Source organism: Cherax quadricarinatus, chromosome 34 (assembly GCF_038502225.1).
Source record: "Cherax quadricarinatus isolate ZL_2023a chromosome 34, ASM3850222v1, whole genome shotgun sequence".
Classification (NCBI taxonomy): Eukaryota; Metazoa; Arthropoda; class Malacostraca; order Decapoda; family Parastacidae; genus Cherax; species Cherax quadricarinatus.
The window spans coordinates 19,757,781-19,777,875 of NC_091325.1; the positions used below are offsets into that span (position 1 = coordinate 19,757,781).

At 38.5% G+C, this 20,095-nt stretch overlaps 1 protein-coding gene across 4 annotated transcripts in view; it reads right to left on the reverse strand.

Moving 5' to 3' along the window:
* LOC128686523 (solute carrier family 35 member F5) overlaps window positions 1-20,095 on the reverse strand; it is a 111,943-nt gene that overhangs the window by 45,188 nt on the left and 46,660 nt on the right. For all 4 annotated transcript variants that reach the window (XM_070091214.1, XM_070091215.1, XM_070091213.1 and 1 more), the window contains 2 exons: window positions 4,983-5,093; window positions 3,490-3,642 (listed from right to left, as the gene is read on the reverse strand). In XM_070091214.1, the coding sequence (XP_069947315.1) occupies window positions 3,490-3,642; window positions 4,983-5,093 (264 nt within the window). The remainder of the gene's footprint in view (window positions 1-3,489; window positions 3,643-4,982; window positions 5,094-20,095) is intronic.

Below are 20,095 nucleotides of genomic sequence, written 5' to 3' on the forward strand. Positions count from 1 at the left end.
CTGGGCCACTTTAAATATTGTACATTACATGTAGGTGTGGTAGCCAGTCAGGCTACCATACCTACCACACCTGACTTCCTACAATAACTACTACTCACTTCTCACCCTACATTAAGACTACAAATACTTTAAGGTAAGTAATGACTCTACTTTGTATTTTTTTAATGCCTAGTTCTACTGTTAGCTTAATATATGTTAGTGTAAACTTGTTATCTGGCATTTATATGCCTTTATCAGTTGAAAAAATGGCATTCCGCTTCATGGCGATTTCCACTTTACAGCATTAGCTTGGAACCTAACCTGCCATATAAGTGGGGCCCTACTGTATTTATAATATAATCATAGCTTGTTCAGTCATAAGATATAAATCATGGCAAATTCTGATGAAAGAGGAAATCTCACCATTATTTAGATTGAAAAATTGGGTGTTGAGTTTTCAGTCAGACACCCAACTTATTAAAATCCCACCACCATGGTAAAATATTGGAGGGAAGGGAGTTGAAAGGGATGTCATGGAGCATGAAAGGCAGGAATGACAGATCAAGAGCTGGAGTAAAGACATAAGAATGTGAAAGAAAAAGCTGATAAAATTGATGAGAGTAAGTTTTTTGCTGGCATGATAAAGAGGAAAATTAGACAGGAAATTCTGAAAGCCTGGAGCTCAGCACAGAAAAATGCTGACAGGGATAAAGCAATTGTTACAAACTGGATAGCAGAACCAAAACATGGAGTACAGTGGAAGGAGAGAAGTAGCAATGATATTAACCCTTTGACTGTCGCGGCCGTATATATAGGTCTTACGAGGTACGGTGTTTGACGTATACAGTACATGTATATACTCATAAATTCTAGCGGCTTCAAATCAAGCAGGAGAAAGCTGGTAGGCCCACATGTGAGAGAATGGGTCTGTGTGGTCAGTGTGCACCATATAAAAAAAATCCTGGAGCACGCAGTGCATAATGAGAAAAAAAACTCACTGTTTTTTTTAATTAAAATGCCGACTTTGTGGTCTATTTTCGTATAGTATTTATGGTTGTATTCTCGTTTTCTTGGTCTCACTTGATAGAATGGAAAATATATTATAGAAATAGAGGTGATTTTGATTGATTTTACTAAAAAAGGAACCTGGAAATGGAGCTCAAAGTACAGGAAATGTTTGATTTTTGCTGATGTTCAAAAGTAAACAAATGATGTCATTGTCCAATAAATGTCCAACTAGCCATTCTAATATGCAGTCATGAATGGGTTGATGTTATTTATACAATTATTACAGTATTGCAGTAGTCTGCATAACAGTAAATCTTCTATTTTTTGTTTGAATAAAAATTCAAAATAGAAAGCAAGAGTAATATCACAGGGGCCTGGAGACATGACTGATGAACAAAGAAAATGTTATTTTAGAGCCAGGAATGTCTGCATTGTTCATTCTGGCCCTTATTTTGATATTGTCATATTTTTTAATTTTCGTGAAATTGGCCAAATTGCAAATTTCTGACCAAGTTATTGGGTAGTTGAAATCGGTAAATGGGCAGTTTCTTGTACTCAATCGATAGAAAAAATGTAGTTCTAAAGAAATAGCTATGAGTTTGGTCGACTAGAACAATGGAATTAGCCGAAAATAGGGCTCAAAGTGGTCGAAATCACCGATTTGTAAATATTGCCGAGGTCGCTAACTTCGCGAGAGCATAATTCCGTCAGTTTTTCCAACAAATTTCGTTTTTTTTTTTTGGGTCATTACAATCGGGAAAAGATTCTCTATCATTTCATAAGAAAAAATATTTTTTTTTTTTTTTTAAATTTTGCGACACCAGGAGACACCTCAGGATTGGGGGTTGCGACAGTCAAGGGGTTAAAGCAACAGTATCCAAGCTGGAGATGAAAGAAGCTCAAGAGCTAGATATTAGAAGAGATTACAATATCCTAAAACTACAGCACTTTGTGCAATTACAGGCCAATGGCATTTATGAATTCAAGAATCCAGTTGAGGCACTATTAAGATAAAATCTCCCCAATTCCCTCATATTACACTAAAATTTTAATTATATTCCCAAAACCTATAAGCTAGGAAAAATAAATTACTCCGAAGAAGCGCACATACAAGCCTTTTACACAAACCTGCTAACATGAGTTGATAGAAATATTAATGGATCAGTAAGTTACAATCAGTGTGCCCCCTTCCATATGCTATGCAAGCATAACAATTAAAATTACTTGAAGGAAACGTGGCTCAATAAGGTACCAAGTCACAATTAAAAATCTCCCTTACATGAAAATTAACAGCATAGTGCACACAAATTCCTTCCAAGAAACACAAAAATTAAGTGCATGGCACAATCTCAATACAAATTGTAATTAATTTGAAGTATTGGCACAGTGGCTATTTTCCCATCAAAATTTTGTTAAACATCAGGCTATCTTCATCGATTTATCATTTCTTTTCAAAGTTATACCTTTAAAGCCAACCAACACAAAATAACTGGTAAAACTAGTAACTGTAAAACAAACCACTTAATGCATGAAAATACTGGTTCAATTAATTACACTTTTGAATTCAACAAAAATCAAACACTAGTCAAACATGCTGATCACCTTCTACTATCTCTCCTCGGCTGCTTCAAAATTTAGCAACACCCCTGCTTAACTGAGGTGTTCTCGAGATGTCATTCTGAAACAAAGCCCAGAGTAGCCAAATTACAGAGAATTCACATTACAGTAAAATCTCTTTTATCCGAAAATCTGCTAACCAAAAACACCCAACAAATGGAAAAATCCAGGGCTCCTACCTCCATTTCATTAACCAAAAATACTGTACACCATCCTCAAAAGCTAACCTGTCCTTCTTTCCCTCTCCTTTTTCCTAGCCAGTATGTTGTGGTTATTTTGCATATGTTGTAATTATGAACAAATAGCTGATCAGATATCCCACACTTCAAAACAACACCCATTATCTTTTCAACTTAGCTTTCAATATGTGTTTGGTTCCAACCATTTCGGATAAAGGAAATTCTACTGTTAATGGAGAGGTTCCTGGGCCTGCAATTTCCAAACTCCAGTATGTTCTAGATAATGGTGAAGAATAAGAGAGCAAGACAAATGATACCCACCACTAGAGGCAATTACACTATGTATTACTAATATTGAGAGCAATGAATCACTGATTACTCTAACAGATTACTCAGTGGAGATGCTTAATACATACAATACAATACAATAAAAACTAATGAACTAACAAAACTCATTACCTTTTCCAACAAAGGAAGATTCTTCAGAGGGTAGTAATAAAATGTTATAAAGTCTTGCTGTCTGGTATAGCTTAATAACTCAACACCAGAATCCCCTAAAAACAAAAACTAGAAAACCTACTACAGTAATAATAATGTGACATCTAAACATTAACAATGAATGTGGTAAAAAAACAAAAATGAAAACATTATAAAAAAAACCTTAATAAGAACAATAAAGGATCCTGTCTAAATACCACATACTTACCAGCAAGCAAAATATACTTGAAATTTTCATGACTTCTTTAATGGATAATTTGTTCGCTGCCTGCATAGCCAACTGCTCAGCATGAACAGAAGCGGAGAATGACAAGCGAGACATCATAGCATCGACTGCTTCGGTTTCTGACATCTGCCGAACCTACAATTATAATGAACTTAATAAATCAATGCTCTAGGAAATGCAACATGTCTACCAGCAATAATAGTTACCTTTAAACTCATTTTACAGTCTTGCTCATTCCACAATCTTAATTTATACATGGACTGGGCAAAAAAAAAAATATAACATATGCAAGGATATGCCTTTGATGAGTTACCAGAGTTTTCCTACTCCGGGAGCTCAACCATGGGCCAGGTAAGTAGTATAGTAAATTCTGGACTCAACTCAATGCTTTAAAAGCAGGGATCCCACATAAAAGCTAATACATGTCTCTAATCAATTAAAGAAAAATAATAACCACCCTCTTATGAGACACTTTATTCTCATGAAAATGAAACTGAAATATGACAGAACCATTTTAGTATACAGACAAGTTTGGGATTGTCAGGTAAACCCATCGGGAAACAAAACTAACTACTCTGTTATAAACAAAATTATGAGTACTTTTTGACATATCGGCTGTCTCTCACCAAGACAGGATGACCAGAAAATGGAAAACACTGGCAACCCTGCACCTCCTCCTACTCTCCAACCATGAATTCCCTGTATTATATTTACACCACACATTGCCCCCAAACATAACATCTCCACTGCCTCCAGCCTTCTCCTTGTTGCACATTCACCACCTATGCTTCATGCCTATATAAGAGCATTGTACCACTATACTCTCACACTCCTCTCTTTGCTTTCATGGATAATGTTCTTTGTCTCCACAGACTCTTCAGTGCATCACTCACCTTTTTTCCTCATCAGTTCTGTGATTCACCTCGTCTTTCATAGACCAATCTGCTGACAAGTCCACTCCCAAATACCTGAACACATTCACTTCCTCCATACTCCCTCCCTCCGATCTGATATCCTATCTTAACACTGTCTAAATTTATTATCCTCATCACCTTGCTCTTTCCTATGTTCACTTTTATTTCCTTCTTTTGCAAACCCTTCCAAATTCACCCACCAACTTCTGAACCTTCTCTTCAGAATCTCCGAAAAACACAGTGTCATCAGCAAAAAGCAAGAGTGACAACTCCCACTCTGTGTCAGATTCTTTACCTTTCCTAAATATTGTTATCTCTTTAACCCTTAAACGGTCCAAACAGATCAACGTTCAAATTCGTAGTGCTACAAAAGTAGATCTACTTTTTTTTACATATTTTCAAATATAACAAAAAAAAATGTAGATAAAAGTTTTTTTTACACGTTTGCAAATGTAAAACAAAAAAGATGATCTACATTTTTTATCCATACTTTCAGATGTTGAAAAAAACGTATATATACGTTTGGACCATTTAAGGGTTAAAGTAAGCATAGATACATACCTCTGTTAACTTGCTAAAGCGGACGGACTTAATAGAAGAGTCATCAGACTCTCCATCAGAGCTTTTTTCTTGTGCATCTTGTAGTTTAAGTGGAACATATCTTGGCTCACTCTGAAAACAGTGGGTAGAGGTTGTCATTCACTGTGCTACATCATGTGTCTTCACTAAAGCACTATCTGCTCCTCAAATAAAGTATAATTATACTGCAGTCCAATTATGAAAAACCTTTTCTGGTAATCCTTTAATTCCAAAACTATAACAGATAAACCAAATATGAAGTAGAAATGGGGAGAACAAGAAGCCAGAACTATAACTGAGAAGGAAGAGGTCCAGAAAGGTTAACAGAAGGTTCTCTGCAAACAGTGATAGAACAATATAACAGGTTGCAAGAAGAGCTAGTATGTGAAACTATCATTGAAAACTTGAGCAACATAATAGAATGTTGAAGATAGACCACAAGCTTAGCTCCACTCCTATAGATACAAATTATTAATTACTCTATTGAAACAATGTACAGTAAATAAACTACTTCCTAGAAATACATATGATTATGTTATAAGTTTACAAGTTGTACTGTATATACAATCTAATGAGACAATGATGAACAGTCATTCAGGCACAACTATGTTTTAGTTATAGCTTAGTTCTGCCTGAAATACTGTACACAATTATGGCCTTGTTTGACTGTACACAAACAATATAAATAGCTGATCGTTATAAGAAGTAGGGTCTTGATGTCATATGGTCATGCATCAGCCCATGTTCTCAAAGAACAGGATGTTATTTGACAATATTTTGTGTTTGTAGGACAGATTCTGTACCAAATAAACAGGAACCCAGCCATAAGAGCTTGAATCCTCATACAGGGATTTGACAGCACAAGGGATAGAGTGGTACTCTGGCAATTGTAATTACTAGTGACTAATACTTTTGATACTGCTGGCACACAGGTGAAATGTAGTAGTAACGAGTGCTTCAGACAATGCTGGCACTACGTGAATATAAGTGGTGCAGCAGGCACCAAAATGAACAATACTAAGAGATCTGAGAAGAACATGGCTGGCCTCCTGACCGTATAATCCTTATTTAAATAAAAGCATGCAAATTTTTGGGTTTGACTGTATACTGGCTAGGCAATAATCTTGTAGGGCTCCTACACATATCAGTACAATGTGTACAAGTGCAAGCAACTTTCATTATAATTAATTTCCATCACAAAGTTCAAACCACAATATGTGGAGGCTTGGTATCACACTAAACATAAAAGATCCAAGGTTTTTCAATACCCTCCCCTCACATACATATACAGAAAACTCTGATTAGTTAGCTGTGGTGCTATGCTGGAATGCATGCAGATAACAGGAAGAATCTGACTGGCCAGCCCATGAACCTGGTGGCCTGCTCCAAGACTGGACTGCAGGGGCAATGATCCCCAGTCATATTTACATTTAGCCATAAATCTGTGTACTTTTTCATTATCCTTCCCACAACTTATACCACCTACATCATAATTATATATAGCAATATGTGGTCTCGAGAGACTTTCTCACCCACAGTTGAAATAAGTTTTCATACTCAACAATCAGAGTAATTCAACATTATATTTATCTGATTTGCCTGATGAAGATTACATCTCCATTCATTTTGATATCCTATCCCATAAATCAATTCCAATACACGATCTACAACCAGTGGCAGACCTACCTTTTTGGAGCCCTAAGCTTAAGATAAGATAAGATTTCGTTCGGATTTTTAACCCCGGAGGGTTAGCCACCCAGGATAACCCAAGTCAGTCAGTGCGTCATCGAGGACTGTCTAACTTATTTCCATTGGGGTCCTTAATCTTGTCCCCCAGGATGCGACCCACACCAGTCGACTAACACCCAGGTACCTATTTGCTGCTAGGTGAACAGGACAACAGGTGTAAGGAAACGTGTCGAAAAATGTTTCCACCCGCAGGGAATCGAACCCGGGCCCTCCGTGTGTGAAGCGGGAGCTTTAGCCACCAGGCCACCAGGCTCTTATGGGGTCACCTTTACAGCCAGCAACAGCTAACCTACATGATACTTAAATAACCTTTTAATTTTTATTTTAACTATTAGTTTGTATTGCATTACACTTTATTATTATTATTTACAAAACCCTTCTCATACAGTAGACCCAAATTTTTAAGCAATGTGGACTAAAGTAGCTTCTGGGGCCCTTCCCAGATTCGGGGCCCAGAAGCTTAAACTTCATTAGTTTCAAAGTAGATCTGCCCTTGCCTACAACTACTCTAAGACCTACACCAGGAGCATGATTTTATTTCATCATTTTCCTTACCTTATTTTCCATTCTTTTTTAATTTTCTTTCTTCCAACAGGGCTCTCACATTACCATACTAACTCAGCCCTTTATGCTCTACTCCTTCAACTTACTTTTTTTTTTTTTTTTGTCTTTCCTCAAACATGGATTCTACTTAGCAATACCATCTCAACATTTAATACAATAAAAATAAAAGTTTATTGAAACATAATACAATGTTTATACAGAAGTGGATGATACTGGAGTGCATGCTGAAAGCCAAAGGCTATGCAGAACATTTCAGGTAAGCTTAAGCCTAACTCAAAACTACAAGGGCATATCACTGTACATGACAGTAAGAAAAATTTATTTAGGATCATAGTCTAGTAAGTTTATAGGTACTAGTTTTTACATTACAAGACAATAGGTGATATCAGATGATATTATAGGTATTGCATTATATGATACAGTTCAAGAACTCAAAAAAGTAATTTAGTTTACAGTCTTACAATAGCTTTCTCACCAGTGTTTTCATCACTCATAATCTTACACTTTGATCCTTAACCTCTATCAGTATTAATAATTAAAAAAAATTTGCCATACAACTGACTTGTAACATTTATGAAGGAATTCAGGGAAAACAGTTACCCAGATTTGAGTCCTGGAGGCATGAAGAACAGTGCCTGCTCTCTGAAGGAAGGGTTGGGATAGTGGCTTACCTAAGGTATGGCAGGTACGGCAAGCCAAGCCATCCTTGGATTAAGAAAAAAGAATTTTCTTCTGATGTATGATCTGTCTTTGATTATCATGGGTGAGAAGCACTAAGATGGCTATATTGCTAAACCACTTATATAAATTATTAGTCAAAAATAGAGTGCAGGGAGCTACATGACCACATACCTCACAGTACCATTGCTCAGTGCCACAGTACCAGTGCCAATCCAGAAAGGTAGTCTAGAATTTTGTGAAAATCTGTGAAATTTAATGTTCTTTCTAAGTGTCATTCTCTTATTTCAGAGCATTGTGTAAGAAGACCATGAGACATTTCTTCGCAAAGAAAGAAAAAGTGGAGCTGAAGGGTAGAAGAGATGAATGTTGGAGGGGAAAAGCCAAGAGGTTGAGAAACTTCTTCATTCCCTTCTTTGAAAATCCTGGAACAAGACGTTCGACATATTCCATAGAGTCACCTGGACCTGCTACAAGTTTGTTAGAATCCAAAGATGGATCAAATACAAATGCATCACAAACCAAGGAGGAAATCAAGTCAAATAAATCTGAATATGATGAGATTAAAAGTGAGGCTGCCAGTGAGAACATGAACACAACAGCAGGGAAAGACGATGGTGGTGGTGGTGGTGATGTTGAATTGATTGACGAGATTTTACCTGACGAGATTGAACCTGACTACACTGAACCTAGTGAACTGAATGGTGTCAAAGAGCCTTGAAACATGGCTGGTCTATTCCCCTTCTAAAAAGTCTGCATTTTGTATCTGTTGTCTTCTCTATTCCCAGTCAGACCATCAATCCTCACTGAAGCATAAAATTGGATTCAACTAGTGAAAAGCACCTGAAAGGGTTAGTGTTCATGAAAATGCTAAGAATCATCAGGAGTGCTTTACACAGTGGAAAGAAATTCAAAGAGATTACACTGAAAACAGAGGAGTTATTGACACAGAACTTCAGGCACAGATTGAGAAGGAAAAGCAGAAGTGGTGTGATATCTTGATGAGAAACCTTCACTGCATAAAATTCCTTGTGACTCAGAACCTGGCACTGCGAGATCACAAGGAGTCACTTCAGCTGGATGATGACTCCCATGTAGGAAATTTCCTGGCTTACTGAAACTACGAGCCATCTTTGACCCTGTCATGAAAGAACACTTCACGTGTGTAAAAATTAATCCTGGATCCACAACCTATCTTTCACCAGGTGTCCAGAACAAATTCATCCACATGATGCCATCTACTGTTCACCAGAGTTTACTGAGAAGCATTCGTAAAGCCAAGACATACTATGGTCTCATGTTCGATTCGACTCCTGATCAGGCACACTGTAAGTAGAAGTCAGAAGTAATGAGGTACGTGGAAACTGATTTTGAGAGGAAAACAAACCGTGTTAGAGAGTCTTTCCTTGGTTTTATCCAGATAAGCCAGAAGGATGCTGAGAGCTTGAAACAGCTAGAGGACCAAATGGAGCTACAAGATTGTCAATCACAATGCTATGACAGCACTGCTGTGATGGCTGGACACAGAAGTAGTGTTCATCAAAAAATAAGTGAGAAAAACAACCTGGCAGTGTCTGTGAATTGCAATCATCTCTTACTCAACTTGGTGGGTTTACATGCAGCCAAGCAGGATACACTGATGGTCACGTTTTTGGAGCCATCAAAACACTCTCTGTGTTCTTCTCTCGTTCAACACAATGCTGGAAAAAATTCAAAAACTCTGTGCCTGTGGTTGTTAAGTTGGAGTCCAAAACCAGGTGGAATACAAGGACAGAAGTAGTGAAGCCCATCAACAACTACCTTGAGGAAACACTTCAAGTTCTCCAGGACATGACAGACAATGAAAATGAGACCAGTGAAACCAGAAGTGATTCAAGGCAGCTGTATAACTGCATGCTGAGTTACAATTTTCTGACTTTGCTAGGATTTTGGAACAAAGTAATCATTTGCATTGACCGTATTCAAAAGAGGCTGCAGGATCCTAGCATGAACTTCCATGATTTGAAAGCCCTCCGAGATCAATTTGAAGATGAAAGAGAAATGTTGGTTAGGACTAGGTCTCTGTCAAGAATGGAATATTGAAGTTGAAAGCTATCAGCGACGAAAGAAACAAATGGCTGATGAGAACTCAAGAGATGCTGGGTTAATACTCAAGGGGGAAATGGAAAAAGTCATGATGGGAACACTCGACCATCTTCACAGAGATGTGGATGAAATGTCCACTTGTTTACACGACACTGATGCCAAGTTTGTGTTCATTCTTGATATTGAGGGACTGTGTTACAGCACCAAGAGTAACAACCTAAAGAAGAAGTGCAAAAATTTAGGTAAACTGTACAGCTCTATGTTGATGGACAGCAGTTATGTGAAGAAATTTTGGATAGCAGAATGTTGCTATCAAGTCAGGCCAAAATGAAAATATCAAGACCTGAAGAGCTTCTCAAACTTATTGTTCAGTATGAAGATAATAGCATCTTCCCCAATCTTCGCACTGCTATTCAGATAATGCTAACTACTGCAATTTCCATCGTCAGCTTCAAGAGATCATTCAGCAAGATAAAACTAATGCTTTCGTATTTGAAAGCATCCATGGGTCAAGGCAGACTCTCTGATATTGCTTTGTTGAGTGTAGAAAGAGAAGAAACAAACAAACTGAATTTGAGCTCATCATAGACCAATTTGCATCAGTGAAAGGAAGGAAGGTGCACAACACGAAGCCAAGGAATGGCTTCATTTTGTGACATAAGTCGTTAATTAAAAGATTAACGAGCTTGACATATTTTTCAGCTGATTTTATGGTAAAGTTATCTAAAAGATGACTGGATAGATGGTTGTCATTTTGGATAAAGTTATTCAAAATTATGTTACACAAGCATTCATTCTGCTGGGGTCAACTGTACTCACTGTGTGCAGTGATTTAGAATAGTTATAGACAATTCATTAAGCCCATTTCATTAAAACAAGTACACCTACCATCCGACTTACGACCTGCTCGACTTACGACCACTCGACTTACGACTGTGTTTTTTATGCCAAATTTCTGGGAAATAAACAAATATTTGTGCTGTACACAGTGTTTATCCTAAACCTTACAGTATAAAATACAGTACAGTGGACCCCCGCATACCGTTGGCATCACATAATGATTAATCCGCATACCGCTTGCTTTAATCGCAAAAATTTTGCCTCGCATACCGCTTAAAAACCCGCTCACCACTGTTCGTCCGAGACGCGTCCAATGTGCGCCCTCAGCCAGCCTCACATGTGCCGCCCGTGCCATTGTTTACCAGCCAGCCTCCGCGGTAACATCCAAGCATACAATCGGAATATTTTGTATTATTACAGTGTTTTCGGTGCTTTATCTGGAAAATAAGTGACCATGGGCCCCAAGAAAGCTTCTAGTGCCAACCCTACAGCAATAAGGGTGAGAATTCCAATAGAGATGAAGAAAGAGATCATTGATAAGTATGAAAGTGGAGTGCGTATCGCCGACCTGGCCAGGTTGTAAAAAAACCCCAATCAACCATCGCTACTATTGTGGGCACCAGAAAGGCAATCAAGGAAGCTGTTCTTGCCAAAGGTTTAACTGTGTTTTCGAAACAAAGATCGCAAGTGATGGAAGATGTTGAGAGACTCTTATTGGTGTGGATAAATGAAAAACAGCTAGCAGGAGATAGCGTCTCTCAAGCGATCATAAGCGAAAAGGCTAGGAAGTTGCATGAGGATTTAATTAAAAAAATGCCTGCAACTAGTGCTGATGTGAGTGAATTTAAGGCCAGCAAAGGTTGGTTTGAGAGATTTAAGAAGCGTAGTGGCATACATAGTGTGATAAGGCATGGTGAGGCTGCCAGTTCGGACCACAAAGCAGCTGAAAAATATGTGCAGGAATTCAAGAAGTACATAGACAGTGAAGGACTGAAACCTGAACAAGTGTTTAATTGTGATGAAACAGACCTGTTTTGGAAGAAAATGCCAAGCAGGACCTACATTACTCAGGAGGAAAAGGCACTCCCAGGACATAAGCCTATGAAAGACAGGCTTACTTTGTTGATGTGTTCCAATGCTACTGGTGATTGCAAAGTGAAGCCTTTATTAGTGTATCACTCTGAAATTCCCAGACCGTTCAGGCAAAAGAATGTCCTCAAGGAGAATTTGCGTGTGCTGTGGAGGGCAAACAGTAAGGCATGGGTCACTAGGGACTTTTTCTATGACTGGTTACACCATGCATTTGCCCCCAATGTGAAAGATTACCTAACTGAAAAGAAATTAGAACTTAAGTGCCTCCTGGTGTTAGACAATGCCCCTGGTCATCCTACAGACGTGGCAGAGCGACTTTATGGGAACATTAGCTTCATTAAGGTGAAGTTTTTGCCTCCTAATACCACTCCTCTCCTGCAGCCCATGGACCAGCAGGTTATTGCAAACTTCAAAAAACTGTACACAAAAGCTCTGTTTGAAAGGTGCTTTGTAGTGACCTCAGAAACTGACTCTAAGAGAGTTTTGGAGAGAGCACTTTAATATCCTCAATTGTGTAAACCTTATAGGTAAGGCTTGGGAGGGAGTGACTAAGAAGACCTTGAACTCTGCTTGGAAGAAACTGTGGCCAGAATGTGTAGACAAAAGGGATTTTGAAGGGTTTGAGGCTAACCCTGAGAGGATTATGCCAGTTGAGGAATCCATTGTGGCATTGGGAAAGTCCTTGGGGTTGGAGGTTAGTGGGGAGGATGTGGAAGAGTTTGTGGAGGAGGACAATGAAGAACTAACCACTGATGAGCTGATGGATCAACTTCAAGAGCAAGAGGCCAGACCTGAGGAAACTGGTTCAGAGGAGGGGAGAGAGAAATTGAAGAAGTTGCCTACTACAAAGATTAAGGAAATCTGTGCAAAGTGGCTTGAAGTGCAAACCTTCATGGATGAAAATCACAGCTATTGCAAGCCGTGTTGGCAACCTGTACACTGACAATGTTGTGAAACACTTTAGGGAAGTCATAAAGGAATGAGAGGTACAGGCCACTATGGACAGATATGTTGCGCGAAAGAAGTCCAGTGACTCTGAAGCTGGTCCTAGTGGCATTAAAAGAAGAAGGGAAGTAACCCCAGAAAAGGACTCGACACCTCAAGTCTTAATGGAAGGGGATTCCCCTTCTAAACAATAACACTCTCTCTCCCCTCCTCCCATCCCATCAATCATCACCAGATCTTCAATAAAAGTAAGTGTCATGTAATTGTGCATGCCTTTTTCAGTTTGTGTGTATTAAAATTAACATTTCATGTGGTAAAATTTTTTTTTTTTTTCATACTTTTGGGTGTCTTGCACGGATTAATTTGATTTCCATTATTTCTTATGGGGAAAATTCATTCGCATACCGATTATTTCGCATACCAATGAGCCCTCTTGCACGGATTAAAATCGGTATGCGGGGGTCCACTGTACTAACAACATAAAAAGTAAAGTAAAACATGAAATACCAAAATAAAACAATAAAATAAAGTCATTACAAAAATGTTTTGTTGATATTCAGTAGTAATGTTCAACTTACGACCATTTCGATGTACGACCGGTTTCTCGGAACCGAACTCGGTCGTAAGTCGGATGGTAGGTGTACCATAAATTCAGAATCCACAACTAATACAAAATTATGCATGCACAAGGACCAATAGTAAGGAATAACTCAGCAGTTTGCCATGGTGGCAGAAAATCACAGAGTTAAAAATACTCCACAGTGTATAATTTACTGAATTATGTTCTATTAACCCTTTGAGGGTTTCGGATGTACTAGTACATATTACGCGCAGGGGTTTTTGACGTACTAGTACGCACAAATTCTAGCGCCATCAAATCTCACAGGAAAAGGCTGGTAGGCCTACATGTGAGAGAATGGGTCTGTGTGGTCGGTGTGCGTGGTAGAAAAAAAATCTGGGACCCAGTGGTGCATTGTGGGAATGCCATCTTAGTAAACAATATCCACCATGCCTCGCGGTAAGAAGCTCCTCACTCCTCGGCGAATTGGGACACTTTTGTTCCCCAGTGACAGTTCTAATACAGATGGAAGTGCCAGTGAAGATGAGTTTCAAGGTTTTGGTGAGGTTTTGACCGAAACTAATGACCATAATATCGGTAATAGTGAGGAAAACCCAGACGACCTTCAGCCTTCCACCTCTGGTGCTGGGCCGTCTTGTTCACGTTCAGTTGTACCAGAATCCAAGAGGAAACTTTTATTTTCCCAAATCCCAGACTCAGATGAGAGCATGGGTGATGATAGTGATAGTGAATATGAACTACAAGCTCTTCAAACTAGTTCCAGTAGTGATAGTGAAGTGCAATATTCCCCAGTGAAGCGTCAGTATATACGACAATATATGCGCTCTCGTAGTGTGCCATATGCTATTCCCAGGGGAAGGAGTGCATCTCGGAGTACATCCCGTGGCTGTACAACAGGAACAGACAGTGAAAATGACGATGATACTGTTGCAATTGGGATGGAAAATGTGCGTGGTGGTAGTGGTGCCGGCGGTGAGGCACCAGCAGTGGGCCATGCTGCCACCCACGCTGCCACCCATGCCGCTGCCTCAGCTAATCTACAACAAAGGCCACCATCCCCCACCCACCCACCACACCAACCTCCACAACCACAACCTACACAACCACAACCTCCACAACCACAACATCCACAACCACAACCACCTGTCACTGTCCAGTACCCGCCAGCAGACCACACCTGGGATTGGCAGGAAGCTGTCAATTTTGTTCCAAATGCCCACCAGTTTGATGACAGCCAAAGTAGAATACGGCCATCTTGTACACTTGGGAACAATGCCACTGAACTGGAATGTTTCGAGTTATTCTTTGACGAACCACTGATGGAAAGTATTGTCATGGAAAGCAACACATACTACGAGTACACCATGGCAAACACATTACTTTCACCAAAATCACGTCTACACCAGTGGAAGGAGGCAACTGTGGCTGAGATGTATCTTGTCTTTGCCACAATAATGCTTATGCCACATGTGTATAAGCACAAAGTGAAATCATACTGGTCAACAGACCGCCTGATTGCAACCCCAGGTTTCAGTGATATAATGCCAGTGAATCGATTTGTGCTAATGTTGCGTATGCTTCACTTCTCAGACAAAACCAGGCCTGACAAAAACGACAGGTTATATAAGATTAGGAATGTGTTTGTGTATCTGAAAGAGAAATTCAGTACGCATTTTTATCCCTTCAGGAAGCTTGTAATTGATGAGTCTTTGATTCTGTTCAAAGGAAGACTTTCTTTCAAGCAGTACATACCAAGCAAGAGGAAACACTTTGGTATAAAGTTGTTTGTGCTTTGTGATTGTTACAGTGGTCTGGTATTGGATATTATTGTGTACACTGGAAGTTATACATTGCAAAATACCAGGAAGTTATTGGGCATCTCAGGTGATGTGGTTAGAACAATGATAGAACCATACCTTGGTAAGGGACATATATTATATACAGATAACTGGTACGCAAGCCCCTCACTCAGTGATTTTTTGCGAGTGAACATGACAGATGTGTGTGGCACAGTGCGGGCAAATCGGAAACATATGCCCAGGTTTGACACTGGCACTCGTAGAGGTGAGGTGCAGGCGTTTGCTGCCAATGACATCATGGCATTTCGGTGGCATGACAAACGAGATGTCACACTGTTGTCATCAGTTCACCCTAATGAAATGGCAGACAGTGGCAGGCAGCATAGAGAGAGCAATGAACCCATTCTAAAACCTGCAGCTGTGATTTATTACACCTTCAACATGCGTTCAGTGGACAAATGTGACATGCAGATTGGGTTTGCTGATTGTGTTCGCAAGAGTTATAAGTGGTACATAAAACTCTTTTTCCATCTTCTGGACATTTCCATGCTCAATGCTTATAATATGTATAAGATGAGGACCAGAAACAAACCACAGTACGGCGAATTCTGTTTGTCTGTCATCAGACAAATAGTATTCAAGTACCAAGGAACAGCACCTGCAATTGACCACCCACCAAATTATCAACAACTACCTGCTCGTCTGAAGCATGGTGATCACTTCCTGGTAAAAGTGCCTGCTACTGCTTTCAAGAAAAAGGCTCAGAAGAGGTGTTACGTCTGTTCGCATACAAAAAAACACCCACAACAACGCCGAGACACTTGTTTTATGTGTGAGGAATGTAAAACACCACTGTGCATGACACCACGTTTCAAAGAGTTCCACAGGCTGCAGAATTTCTAGAAACATTCCCTGTGACTGTATATGTGTATATAAAATATAGAAAAATAGTAATAAACAACATTTCATATTGTTTGTTTGTGTAAATATTTTCTATAAACAAAATAATGACAACAGTGTTTACGCCCTTATTGTGTAGTATTGAAAAAGAAATAACTTACAAAATACTGATCATGTTGGCCTCAGAGGCCATAAAAGTTACTCAGAAAAAGAAAAATTGAAAAATAATTGAAAATAGTACATAAAAAAGTAAATAGAAAAATACCGGGTGACGGCAGTCAGCGATGTTACCAGATGTTGTTCAATTTTGGCAAACCTCACGCCTCCATATCTCGGTAAGTATTGATGGTAAAAATTTTTTGTTTAGCCTATAATGTTTAGAAAAAAAAACTATTTTTTTCATAAGAAAAAATAATTTTTTTTTTTTTTAAATTTGGCCGACCCTGAGAACGAGTTTCGGAGAGGGCCTGTCGACCCTCAAAGGGTTAAATAATGTCATCATTAAAACTTAGACATTGATGAGTGTACCTCAGATGAAGTTTTACTGTATGTCAAAAGAGATGAGAAAATCTATAAGAATAATAAAATTCATGGAACATTATTGCTAACCACCTATGCAAAAAAAAACTGCACTAAAACTTGGAAAGATGCACCAGCCATTTATAGCTTCAAAAGATAATGCAATAATGTAGGTGTCACCTAAAATATCATTAGATTTCTTTCTCCATGAGGTGAAGTTGCTCTAGAAATGAAGCCACTACCAAGTAATGGCTTCATTTCTAACCACAGTGGTATCTTGCCCATGCAAAGCAATGAAAAATAATACATGGGAATAAAATGTACTTAGGTCATACTTCACATGAACGTACATGTATATTTATAAATACTCATCACAGTTTTCTTTTATTTCTTTAATAGTTCTTGTTCTTAAATTATTTCTCTTCATCTCTATGGGAAAATGCAGAACACTTTTTTCTCTGCAAGCCATGCATGTTACGGGAAGCACCTAAAATGCTGGGAGCAAGGAGCTAGTAACCACTTCTCCTGTATTAATTACTAAATTTCAAAAGAAGAACATTCTAGAGTTGAGATGTTTAAATGTGCATTTACATATAGTACAGAAGACAGGAAGGAGATGAGTGTGAATGTTATAAATGAAAGGAAGCTGGATGTACTAGCTCTAAGCAAAGCAAAGCTGAAGGGGATAGGAGATTTTCAGTGGGAAAAAATAAATGGGATTAGGTCAGGTGTATCTGAGAGAGTTAAAGCTAAGGAAGGAGTAGCAGTAATGTTGAATGATTTGTTATGGAAGGAAAAGAGGGAGTATAAAGGTATACCTTCAAGGATTAGGTGGATTCAAATAAGACACATGCAGAAAGTGGGTTGTATTAAGTGTTTATACACCTAAGAAAAGAGAGGAGCATAGAGGAGAGAAAGAGAGGAAGTAAGATTTTGGGAGACATTAAGCAAGTGTTTAGGGAGTTCTGAACCAAGTGAGAAAGTAATTAAGGTGGGGAACTTTAATGCTGAAGTGTTGTAGAGGACACAGTAGGTAAATCTGAGGTGTCGGGGATAAATGATAATAGGAGGGGGGGGAACCTTTGACTGAAAGAGGACAGATAATAGTAACATGTATTTTAATAAAACGAGTATAAGTATGCATGAGATATGATACTGGGTATGATGACATTAGTTTGTTAGACTGTGTATTAGTAGATAAAAGGTTGATTAGTAGACTTCTGGATATGCATGCTCGTAGAGACAACAGATATATGTATATCAGATCATTATTTAGCTGTAGTGACAGTGAGAATAAGAGGTATAGAGAGTATAACAAGAATGTCCTCAGTAAGAGGGAAGCGAAAGTTCATAAATTTAAGGAGAAGGTAGTTAGGGTAAGACATAAGCAACAGTTGGGAAAAAGATGGGCTAGTGAGAGTATAGACAATGAGAAGGTCGAAGGAGTATGAGGTAGATTTAAAAATGCAGTGTTAGAGTGAATAGTAGAAGTCTGTGGATATAGGAGGGTGGATGCAGGAGGAGAGGAGCAATTAGTGGAATGATGAAATATAGAGCATGCTAAGGGCAAAAATGTTAGCATGAGAGATTTTTACAAAGTAAAAGTGATATAAGGAGTATATGGAGAGTAAAAGAGAAGTTAAGAGAGTAGTGATGGAAAGTAAAAGGAGAGCAAATGAGAGAAAAGGAAAAGTTTTGGAGTGAGATTAATGTGTTGAGAAAGCCTAGGGAACAGAACAGGAGTTATTAGATGGGGAGGTGGAGGTAATGAGAAGAGGGAGGGAATAATTTAAGGCCATTGAAATGTTGATGAAGATAGGTAAGCAAGTGATTTCATGAATTGGCCAGGGAGGTATAGCATCTTTTAGGAGTAAGGAAGGGCCAGATGTGTGTGGGATAGGTATATGAGGCAGTGAGTAAAATGAAAGGGGAGTAAAGCAGCTAAGATTGACGGAATCAAAACAGAAATGTTAAAAGCAGGTGGAGATATAGTTTTGGAGTAATTGGAGCATTTGTTAAGTAAATGTTAGAAAAGGAGGAAAGTACCTATGGACTGACAGAGAGCATGCATAGCTCCTTTGTATAAAGGAAAAGAGGATAAAAGAGTGTAAGAATTATAGAAGAATAAGCCTATTAAATATACTAGGTAAAGTGTATGGTACAGCTATTATGGAAAGAATTAATGGTAAAATGCAGAACAGGACTGCAGATGAATAAGTATTAGGAAAGATAGGGAATGTGTAGACCAAGTGTTCACATCGAAGCATATGAGTGATCACTAATTAGATAGAGGTAAGGAAGATTTTGTTGCATTTAGGAATTTAGAAAAAGCATGAGAGGGTAGATAAGGGAGCAATGTGGCAAATGTTGCAGGTGTAAGGAATAGGTAATAGGTTACTTAAAGTAGTTAAGAGTTTTTGTGAGGGTAATGAGTCTCAGGTTAGGGTATGTAATAGTTATGGGAAACAGATCTTGGGTAGGCATACTGTCTACAGACTGAGTGAAGGTGAAATTGTTTCTTCTTTTTCGGGTCACCCTACCTTGATGGGAGACAGCTAGTGTCAAAAATAAAAACCCCTCTCCATAAAAATGTCATGATGAAGATAATGGTTTCCTCAGATCACTTAACTAGTCCATACTTTAAGAGAAGTTTTGATCACACAGTAAAGCTGAAGATGCTGCAAATATGGTACTGTCAACAGCTACCAGAGACAAATTTCTAATTTACAAAACGTTTCCTGTAGTATGATGATGTGCTGAAGCATTATGCGCTTGTGGCTTGAAAATATCATAAAACACTAACCCCTTCAGGGTCCAAGGCCAAAATTTGAAGTGGTGCCCCAGTGTCCAAGAATTTTCAAAAAAAAAATTATTTTTTCTTATGAAATGGTAGAGAATCTTTTTGTGAAGGTAATAAAACAAAAAGTACAAAATTTGATGGAAAACTGACGAAATTATGCTCTCGCGAATTTTGATGTGTCGGCGATATTTACAAATCGGCGATTTTGCTGACTTTGACTCCCATTTTAGGCCAATTACAATATTCCAGTCGAAAAATTCTTAGCTATTTCACTAGTATTACTTCTATTCTATCGACTGAGCACAAGAAATCACCAAGTCAACTGCTTCAACTACAAAATAAAGTGATCAGAAATTGGTAATTTGGCCAATTTAACACAAACTTCAAAATATTCCAATTTCAAAATAGGGTCCAGAATAAACAATGTAGGTATTCCTGGCACTAAACTAACATTTCCTCTGTTAATTAGTTACGTTTTGAGGCTTTACAAATAAATTCCATTTTTATTTTTTATTCACATAATGAATTTTTATTCACACCAAAA